Source organism: Arachis duranensis, chromosome 2 (genome assembly GCF_000817695.3).
Source record: "Arachis duranensis cultivar V14167 chromosome 2, aradu.V14167.gnm2.J7QH, whole genome shotgun sequence".
Classification (NCBI taxonomy): Eukaryota; Viridiplantae; Streptophyta; class Magnoliopsida; order Fabales; family Fabaceae; genus Arachis; species Arachis duranensis.
In genome coordinates this window covers 12,061,840-12,073,355 of record NC_029773.3, presented here as the reverse complement: position 1 = coordinate 12,073,355, position 11,516 = coordinate 12,061,840, and the positions used below count along the sequence as shown (strand labels likewise).

At 34.7% G+C, this 11,516-nt stretch overlaps 2 protein-coding genes across 2 annotated transcripts; one reads left to right on the top strand and one right to left on the bottom strand.

The window, feature by feature from the left end:
• Nucleotides 1–673: 673 nt before the first annotated feature.
• Nucleotides 674–1,363, bottom strand: LOC127744900 (transcriptional regulator SUPERMAN-like). The gene has a single exon (XM_052257745.1). The coding sequence runs from the start codon at nucleotides 1,361–1,363 to the stop codon at nucleotides 674–676; it is 690 nt and encodes a 229-aa protein (XP_052113705.1).
• A 1,840-nt stretch (nucleotides 1,364–3,203) lies between these two features.
• Nucleotides 3,204–4,154, top strand: LOC107473545 (protein MAIN-LIKE 1-like). Its single transcript, XM_016093114.1, has 4 exons — nucleotides 3,204–3,441; nucleotides 3,634–3,886; nucleotides 3,980–4,061; nucleotides 4,149–4,154. The coding sequence occupies exons 1-4, from the start codon at nucleotides 3,204–3,206 to the stop codon at nucleotides 4,152–4,154; spliced, it is 579 nt and encodes a 192-aa protein (XP_015948600.1).
• The last annotated feature ends 7,362 nt before the right edge of the window (nucleotides 4,155–11,516 follow it).

Genomic DNA, 11,516 nt, shown 5'->3' with positions numbered 1-11,516 from the left:
GGGAAGTATGTTTCTAAGAAAGAGCATGAGCCTTAAGAAACGGTTTCATATACCCAAAAGAATAGACGGACATTATGAAAAATAATTTTATATAATATTGACTCACATTTTGTTTTTTTCCTAAAGAGGGTATAGCTGACGAAATTCATCAGTATAGTAATATATAATCATATATTCAATATTTATAATCAATCAAATCAAGAAGGACTTTTATCTACCAATTGCTATTAGATCTCCTATGATAAAGAGTGAAGAAAAATTAAGAGCAAAATTTGAATCCAAATCATGAAAATTTATACAACTTTTATTAAAAAAATATAATATTGAAAGATATATATCAGGGACATTATTTTTTTTGTGATTTATGAACTTTTAACATTAATTTACTACATAACCAGCACACCAATGCAGATTAAATTGGTCTTATATGAAAGTCAGATCAACCATATACATATTAATTCCAAGGGTGACCAAAAGAATCAACCCCCAATATATATATATAAATACAAATAAATCATAATAAAAGCTAACAGAGTGACAAGATCCTTGAAATGCATAATATAATTATAATATAAAAAGTGCTTGAATAATAGATTAGGATTAATAAACATAATTATAGTGAAAATCTCCGAAAATTTTCTCTTCAAAATAATTAAAAATGGTACCTAGCTAGCTAGAGTCTAAGCTCCAAATCCAACTTCTGCTCTTTGTGCTTAACCAATCCTATTCCCAACTCCAAGGTAATGTTGTTATGCTCATTCTTGTGCTTGAAAACATTATCCTTGTAATTCTCATCATCATCAACCCCACCAACAAAATCACCACTTTTGCTTTTCTTACTCATCATCATCACCATGTTTTGAGGACTATTCATCACAAGAGGAAGAACTTGTGGAGTAGATATGATGAGTCTAGGTTTTTTATCTTCACTTCTTGTGATGGAAGCTAAATTAGGGGAGGGTGAAGAAGAAGAAGAAGATAAATTGAGACAACAATTAGGGCTATAAATTGGAGAAATATGTGAACAATTATTGATAGGATCATTAGATAAAGGAGATGATGATGAAGAAACAAGAGTCGTTGTAGGATTAGGGTTAGGGTTGGGGTTAAGATTAGGTTTAGGAGTGTGATTAGAAATCCATGAAGATCTCAATCTTGCCCTGTCCCTTCTATGAACATTCATGTGTCCACCCAAAGCTTGAGCAGATTTGAACTCTCTCTTGCAAAAGCTACAAGCATAGCTTCTTGTTGGCCGTGTTGATGAAGAAGTTTCCCATGAATAATGCTCCTCAAAGCTATTGTTAATATGAGTAGTACTACTACTAGTGTTCTTGTTCTTCATATAATAGTTCTTCCCTTCCATGGTGATGCTGATGATGATGATGCTTTAATTTCTCTTTTATGCCCTTTGTCTTGTCCTTTTCACTCCAAAACCTGCTATAGAGAGAGAAACAATAAATTATTTTAAGAAAAAAAAAAGATAATGTAAAAAGAAAGTAAAGAGATTACCTTTTTAATAGGGCTTCAAATTAAAGGGAGAGATAACTAAAACTAATAACGAAAAAAAATGGGTAGCTTGAGTTTGATGATGATGTGTGATGAGGGGAAGAAAGAAAGAAAGAAAGAAAGAGAGAGAAGGTGATGAAGAGAATTGAAGAAGATCTGATCTAAGCTAGAGCATGCAGGTGTACTTCATGAACTAATACTGTATTTGGATATTGATGCTTAGAAAATGAAATAATGGAGCAAGGAACTATCTCTGTGAAAAGTAGTTTTTCCCTATTGTCTAATCTTGGAAACAAGCAGTGGCAGAGAGCACCTCTTAAAAAACATAATCATACTATTACACTCCAGTGCTCATCTTTTTAACACTATTTCTTTTATAAAAATGCTATAATTTATTTTTTATACGAAAAATTTTATTGTGTTTTTGCTCAATATTGATATTGGGGTGTTTTGCCAGTTTATAGGTGCAGGTTCAACATGCGAGAAACGTGATGAATAGATTCTGTCAGCGCCGAAGCAGCACCATGTCAACACGCGGAGACATAGTGAGTTGGCGACGTTAGCGGTGTGGCAGTATCTTGCCAATACGAGAGGGGTGTGTTGCCTCTGAATCCAGCAAGTGTTGCAAAGATTTTTGCGCATTTTCGAAAAGCTGCAGCAACACAGGATGGGCGTGTTAACGTTAGAGGTGGTCTACATATAGGGGATCAGATAGTCCCTTCCTCTGATAATCAGCAACGTAGGGTTGAAACTCTATAAATGGAGCTCAACTATCCCCCATTTCATGCTCTGGTAGCGTGTTGAGAGAGATGAAGACTGAAGTGAGGAAGAAGAAGAAGAGAGTTAGTAGTGTGTTTAAAAAAAAGAGTAATTATACATAAAAAAATTATTAGTTTGTATTAATAAAAAATGATAAGTAATTATACTGTATCTGAAGAACATATTATTAATTATTTGGATCATTCCATTTATATAAGTTGATAATTTTTTTAACTTAATCTTTTTAATTTTTTAATTTTAATTAATATTAATTTTTTTGAGTTAATATGAGATAATGATATTATTTTTGTTTGTATTTAATATTACTATGTTATTTAATTGAGTTTGTAAATATTAAATCTAAAAAATAATATAAGTTTTAGTATATATTATTTTATTTTATATTTTTTAATTAGTAAACAAAGAAATAAGATAAATGTACAGGTCCTATTAATTTTTTGAATTTTTTGTTATGATGTGATTTTTTTATAGATTTAATAAATAATTTAAATGTTAATATTGATGAATATTTTTTATTTACGAAAATGAATAAATAATATGAATTAAAAAAAAATTGTTCGGATATTTGTTACGATAATAATGAAGGATAATAATATTATTGTATGTTATTTTATCTTTTATTTATGACCATATTTATATTATTTAAACTAGTAAGTAAATAGTATAGTATAATATAATATATTTTATTTTATTTTTTATTTGTGTAGAGTAGTACAATCAAATTATTGTTATATTTTATTTTATTTTTTATTAAATAATTTTTTGTTATAATGAATAAATATATTTATTTAATGTAAAGTAGTACAATTAAATAATTTATTTTTTAAAATTAATAGATATATTTAATAAATAAATATATTTTTATTATACCAGCCTAACAGGAATCTTATGGTTCGTAAATTGGATTCATCGGAGACATGGAACTCGATGGTAGAAGACACTTTATGAGCATGAAATTCTACCATGTTTCTAGAATTGGGGTGATCAGAGAATTTTACTATTTGCTATCTGCTTTGGTAGAAAAGTGGAGGCAGGAGACTCACATTTTTGTATTGCCGATGGGCGAGGTTACCGTAACATTGAAAGATGTCGCTCATATATTATTTGGCCTACCCATTGATGGACAACTTGTGAGCGACTGGATAGATAGAAGTGGTAAATTTTTGCAGAGCTAGAGCATCGCGATTTTCGGCTGCAAACTCGTTGTGAGTAGTTCCTCCAAATCTCATATAAAGCTGGCATGGATTCGCCGTATTAGAGACACAGAGGCATTGGATACTTTAGAGTTTATTTAGAGATACGTGAGATGCCAAATTTTTTGTTTGTTGGGTTTGACCCTATTCGCAGATAAGTCGATGGTATATGCCCACGCGAAGTATCTACCGTTGTTCCGCGATTTTGACTGGATCCACACTTACAATTTGGGATCAGCATGCCTCGCGCATCTTTACAGGGTACTATTCCGTGTATCACAGTATTATACTAAGGAGATGGACAGCCCTCTTAATCTTTTGTTTGTTTGGACATGGAAGCGAATGCCGTATATTGCACCCGAACAAAGACAGTACCTTCTAGTGGCTGACGTACCAGTTGCTTGGAGGTAACAGTTCCTATTTTAGTTGTGTATTCTATTGACGATGCATATTTGTTTAACGGCACATTTTTTTAATTTTTTCAATGTTACATATTTCAGGTGGAGTCATTCCGAACAAACCGTAGCGTGGTTATCGAAGACCATGGCGACATTTAGGCAAGAAATAGACTACATGAAAGAGGTAAATATTTTTTCTTTATGTGTGTTAATATCCAACATTAATATTAGGCTTCTAATTTTCTAATATATGTTGCAATTTGTGTGGCAGCTGTGAAGGAGAGATCATACTTGACGAGCTACATGGACACCTTGGGGTGTATAACGTCGTTGCTCTGTTATAGTTGTTCAAGTATGTTGAATGGCGTCTTGCGAACCAAGTGATGTATTAGTTCGGGTATGCACAACCCGCCCCAAAGGTAGCAAGATTCATTCTACTGGAATAACATTGCATAACTCTTCGTGGAGTACAGCTTCATGACTGGAGATTTTTACATGCGGGGTGGATAGCAGAATGGGGCATCCGTTGTAACACTCGGTTGCGGGATGGGCACCCCCTTCCGACTTAGGACTTTAGACCGTCGACTGAGTAACGTGATTGGTATGTGGGGTCATATGGGCATCTGATGAGATTATCGGAGCAAGTTCCTCAACATCCATGTCAGCACCAGCACCTCATCCACCAGCACCTCAGCCACCAATACCTCAGGAACCACCTCAGTATCGAATGTTTGAACCGTTTGCATATTATCTCCTACAGTAACTAGACCACGGTCAACACACTCAACACAGTCAGCACAGGCAATCCAGTGACCACGTCGAGCCCAGTCATCACAGCCGACACAGTTAGCATAGATAGCATAGTCACATCGGCCAATCCAGTGATCCGAGCTGTCGCAGCCGATACAGTTAGCACAATCAGCATAGCCAGTCCAGCGATCACGGCAAGCTTAGCCATCAAAGTTAGTCCAACCACCACATTCAACCCACACAACACATTCTGCCCGGACAGCAACGGGCCGGCTTTTCACAGATCCCATCGCAGATTTTCGTTGATGGGGATAGGGATCATCATATACAATAGTGGGTTGACACTGGTGTCAATCATTTTGTAGATTTCAGCACTATCCCTACACCAGCAGAGTCTGGTCGACAAAGGTCTGCTTTTGGTTGCACTTTAGGGTGGGTGTCGTATGATTCTCGATAGAGTAATTTATTGCTCTGCATATGATTTTCGACTCTGCTCGTCTCAATCTACTAGATACTGGGACAAGCACTTTTGAGCATGAGGTTGTTGAGGAGTACAATCCCAGTGCATCTGCTCCGACAAAGGCAGGTGGGTCGGCCACCTCAGATGTCGGTGAGTCAGTTCAGGATCATCTGTATAACTTACGAACAGAAAAGAATCCATATGATAGGTTTACTCCGTCACATTTTGGTCAGGGCATGATGGGGAAGGGACTTGATTGGATGATTCGAAAGAAGTATGGGTTTAGTAATTAAGTTTAATTTTTAATTAATCTTTTGTAAGTTTACCTTATCAAACTTTAAATTATGAATTCGGAATTAAGTTAATATAATTTTTAATTAACCTTTGTAAATGTATGAAATTTAAAATTATCATCTCATAAATTGTCAATTGTAATAACTCACAGAAGTTAACATATAACTTAATAATACAAACATGACGACGCACACATACATTAACTGATAAAATTAACTTAAAAATATGAACACAACAAACCTCAAAAACATTAACTGATAAAATTCCCTAAAAATACAACACAATGACCAACAATGATCTAGGGTCCAACATCATCACTAACTCCACTCGGTCTAGTATCATCACCAACTCCACTCGGTTCGGCACACTAAAGACATTGACCCCGACTATGACCCTATCTACCACAGAGACGGCATATCCGAAGACCACGCATTTCTCGTGAATCCATTTCATTGAGGTATTGGGTCAATTTGGGGCGACCTTTCGATGTTCGTTGCAAGGCGGGGATAGCGACTAATGTCGGTCATGGATAAGCAGGCCATGTCTCTAGATTGCCTAATGGTACAAACTCAAATCTATAGACCTTACGAACCTTTGTCATCTTATACACATCATTGACATACAACTGACAGTTGAAGCGCTGATTGGCATAGCAAGTAATAACATGTCGAGATGGTAGTCGTTCCACTTGAAAGTGCCCATAGTCACACGTTCGCATCGCAATATCAACTGCCAACGCTTTTTCGTTAGGCATTTCACGCACTTCAAACACCTCATTTCACCTATCAAACCGATGCACAACTATATTTCCAGCACGTTGCATATTTGCTTTTATCCGCTGTTATGCAAAAGCAGAGAAAGTAAATCCAGCCCGCTTGTGATCGTAAGCCTCGGCACTCTTCCGTGTAAATAGCTCGTTTAATTGATAATATATTGCTTGGACAAGCGTCAACATGAGGAGGTTTCGGGCACCTTTTAGTACTGAATTAATGCACTCGACAAGGTTTGTCGTCATGTGGCCCCATTGATGTCTCTTGTCAAATGCCAATACCTAGTTTCTAAGTCCAATGGCATTGCACCACCGAGCATATGCCTCACCTCGCTCTTGCAACCTCTTATAGTTGATGTTGTACTCCTCCACCGTCCTTGAATACCCAATGTTGACAACTAGTTATTACAAGTGAGGAACTTTGAATGCCCTTAAGAAGTTGTTACTGATGTGCCTAATAAAAAAAATCCACCATGCTCTTAGAAGTTGCCAATCACTTTCGAAATGATTTACTGCTTCCCGGATTGACTCATGTCGGTTTGAGAATATACCCACACCATCGCTTCTGACAACATACCGTCATAAATTACTAAGAAAAAAGTGCGATGCATTCGCAGTCTTCTCCTCCATGAGGGCAAAAGCGATAAACACAATATTCTGGTTACCATCTTGTGCAACAACAACCAAAAGTGCACCTTTTTATTTTTCGTAAAAGTGTGTGATGTCAACCTGAACCAGAGGCTTGCAATGATTGAATGCCCTAATGCATGGGTTGAAACTCCAAAATATGTGGTGAAGTATCCTGATACCATTTACTTCCTCACTGTCGTTATACAAGGGTCGTGTTTCTATTTGGACAATTAAGCCAGGCATCTTCTGAACCGTGACTGAGAACCACCATGGAAAAGCTTGATCAGAATCTTTCCAACCACAGAAAATTTTGGCTATGGACTTCTGCTTTGCCAACCAAGCCTTTCAGTAACTAATAGTGTAGTTAAACCTTGACTGGACTTCCGCAATTATACATTTCACCTTGATGGATGGGTCGGTCTCAACCAATCACCTTATAGCCTCAGCAGCTATATCCGAGTTCAACTTGAAATGATCCTATGAAATTGTTCCCATGGTACACGTGTGCCTACCGTTGTATCTGTGTATCTCCCAACAACCTTTTTTCATATCAAGCTAGCTCGAATAAGCCAGTCGCACCCATGCCCATACGTCTTGCATTTTTCATGGAACGTTTGTGGCTCAGATTCATACACATTGTACTCGACTCCTCTAGAGATAGTGTAACTTTAAATTGTTGCGACGATCGACTTTCTAGAACTATATTCCATTCCAATCCTGAACTCTCCATCCTTAGGACCAGCAACACCTATAGAAAGCAGAAATAATCATTCATTGATCCATCCAAAATATAAATTAAGAAAAACATATTATTCACTCATCACATACCTATATTTGCATGTTTCAAAAATTTTGGTGCATGCATGACGTCAAGATCCAAGTTACGCATAAAAGGTGGAACGTCCATCGGTTGACTAACTGCGGAAGGAACCACTACATTCTCCACTGCTACCTCAACTCCCACATCACCATCCTCATCTTTGTGGCCAGGTTCATATGTAGCTTCGAAGTCCTATTCCCTGTTACTATTCATTCCTTCATAAACTTTAGCTCTATCATCCTCTATATCTGAATCTTTTTAAATCCTATCTACCTCTAGATTTTTAAACTCAACATACAACTTGATCTTTGCTGTCGCACCTGAGTCTACCGATGAATATGAAACATATCCTGCATACTCTCTTCGTCAATGATCGGCATAATATCAAACTGTATTAGATCACAAAAAAATTATAACGAAATTTCGGTACATAATACTACTCACTCTCCTCAACATACCGTTCTCCATGCTTTGACATAGAGCGTTTTGAAGCTCCATGAACGTCATGGTGCATGGAACCACAAATAAAAATGGATTCTGACACACAAACCTCACTCCCTCATGAGTATTCCGTATAATCTCACTGTTGCGATACACTACCAAGTTTGCGGTACCCTCCATCATACCAGAAACACACTCAAACAACTCTTCTCTTCACAATGAAATGGTATTGAGCTTGGCCTTATATAAGGAGAGCACTCAACACGCACACCACGTGTTGCATTGCCACCGAATCATAGAGCGACACGTCAGGAACACATCCCCCACTTGTTGAAGCTGCCCTCGAATCAGACATTGACACGTCAGCAACACACCCTCCACATGGTGAGGTTGCTCATCTGACATGTCCACCAACATGTAAATACACCAAAAACTCCAATTCCCATTCAAAACACTAATAAACTTTTTATATTAGAAAAGTGGAGCCTATATTAACACCAAAATCAAGCACTGTGTATTATTTATATATAAATACATATATTATTTAGTTCATTCTTAATGTATATTTTATATTCTAACATAAATGGTATATCTCAATAGTTAATTTTAGTATACAACTAGTATAATTATTTTCTTAGTTAAGGTTTTTATTTCTTTAAATAATTCTATACAATATTAGTTGATGATCTACATTAAAAATCACTCATTAAATTATTTATTATGTATCTGTGTATATTTATGCATATTAATTAACAAAATTTTAAACTAAATAAGTAATCTTTAGAATTATTAAATTTGTCATAGCAAAATAATAAAACTTACCATAGGCTAATAACTAAATTTATTTACAATAATATAATAATTTTTTTTGTGATAAACCAAATAGGTATATTATATACATATGTATTTAAAATCTTAACATTCAATTATGAAACAATTCTGACATTTTTTTCTTCCAAATTTTATTAGTTGTTAGTTGTTTGTCCGAGTTTAGTTGTAAATTAACACTTAATTTATTTATTTGCATAACATTTTACCTCTACATACAACCTTAACTAATTATCGCTCTTTTCACTTTTAGGTATTTCTATCGCCATTAGAGTTTTAGATTTTGTGAAGGCATTTATAAATTGGTAATATTAATATTAATGTTATCAATATTATTAAATAATAATTAAGTAATCAAAGGTTATTAATTGTTTAGTATAGTATAAACAATAATGATAATATTTTGCATATTGAACTATTATATTATTTGATAAAAAGATATCTTGAGAATGTGTTTCAAAGTAGTACAATAAAGAAATGATATTTATCTATCAATTTATAATTATAGAGATGACTAGCAAAAAAGTAAAACTACATCCACTATAACCATTGTTATTTACAACCTCTGCCCTTTTTTATCTTTCTTTTAACCCATTTGAAGCTAAAAACGTGAGGGAACTACCTATTTCTCAAACTTTCTCTTGCAATATTTTGAATTGTTGTAAAGTCCCTTTTTATCTACTGAATCGAATACAGAGCTGGTTTCAGTAATCCTTAAATTACTATTTCAAGTTCAAATGTTGCTTTGTGATTGGTTTCGTGGTATAAACATAGGATGGCCAAGTAATTATCTCCCAGGTAATTGTTCTAATCTTTGGTTAATAGGATTAAGGGAAGAAGTTTCAGCAATTTTGAGCGAGGATCTTTAAAAAATTTTCGAATTTCAATCTTTTTGGTAAGATTGGATAATAAGGTGTAAATGATGCTTTCCTTTTGCCGTGCATTCGTGGTTTTCAAAATGAGCTCAAGGTTATAAATGGAGCATGTCGTTTATGCAATGACCTCACCATTTTAAAATAGTGTATATCTTCTACTCACATAAGCGGTTTGAAAACGGAGGCTTCTAGGTTTTTAAATCCTAAATGTCGTTGAGTCAACCAAGGAGTAGCATGAATTAAATTGTTGATCGTATTGCAGATATCAATCCAACAAAGTTAGCTTGGAATTTAGTGGTTGGTGTTGTCCGTTTATACGAGTTATGTAGCCAATCCAATACTGCCGATGTTTATAGCTTAGAGATGGTGTTGCAGGATGAACAGGTATTTTATTTCTGTGCTGATTGTAATTTCTTGGCATTGTGGTTATAAAGTTGGTTGGTATTAGTTGTCTTGTTAGTAATTTTTCCTGTTTTTAGGGTGATCGGATACATTGTTCAATCCCAAAAGCAAATATCGTGGTGTTCAAGACCTTGATACGTGAGAATGGAATATACTCGATGAAAAATTTTATTGTTCAAGGAAATAACAAACTGGTGAAGACAACGGGGCACAAATATAAACTGAGTTTTTACATGAAGACATGTGTTTCACTTCTTCCTAGTGATACATTTATTTTAATCCTTTTAGTTTCGTTTCATTCCCTGAAATTGAGGCAATGGTTGGAATGAATCGCAGTCATCTGTTAGGTAATTTTCTATCATGTGTTGTGTGCGATCCATTTGTTTATGTTGGTTTCATAATTTGGTTTTAATTGTAGTTTTTTTTTGTCATTTTACATACTTCATTGTTTATGCAGTGGGTAAGGAAGATGCTCAAGCTATGGTTATAAAATTCGGCCAGCAGAGTAAATACATTGAACTTTACCTGAAAGATTTAGAGTTAGTTTCTTTGTGTTATTAATGGGTTTGTTTATATATAATGTCCTTAACCAAAATTCATTTATCATTGTGAATAATCATCATGTCATTGTTTAGGCAGAATAGGATGAAGTGCACCCTCTTTGGTAAATCTATGGATAAAGTTATTAGTTTTATGGATAAACCTGAAACTCTTGCCAAGCCTACGGGTGTTGAATTTGTTTCGCATTCTGCAATAATTGTCGAGATGGATAGTCCAGATGTGCATGGTTCTAGCAACAAGACCACAAGATGTGGAGTTGGAAAAAGAAAGATTCAATGAAGATTTATTATAGCTATTATAGTTATTATTGTTTATAGTTTTAGATGTAGTTGGTCATATGTTGGAGCCCAGAAAAATATGTCTTTTGCTAATGTTTCGAATTTATATGTCTTAGTGTTGTTTATTTAAGTATGAAGTAATGCGTTGACCATGTATGCTTTGGTATCAATATGTGTTCTTGAGTGTAAGCCTTTATGGTTGAATGTTATTGAAGTAAACATGTTATGTAAAAATATTATTTCTTATATATATATATATATATTCAACAGGTTAATCCAGAGGCAGCTGTGCAATGAAAACTTACCAATTTTGGCGACATCCATAAAATTTACTTGCCGCTTATGTTCATAAACTCTATGTCTGAAATATGTTGCTTTTGCTTTATTTTAGTTGAAATTCAAAGTTCAACATTAATTTAAAATAGGATTCTTATCATGCTAAATGAAAATGAAGCAATAGCCTAATAATGAAAAGTTATGCAACTGCCTGCCCAAAAATAATTATAGACTTTTTATACAACTTTATAAGTA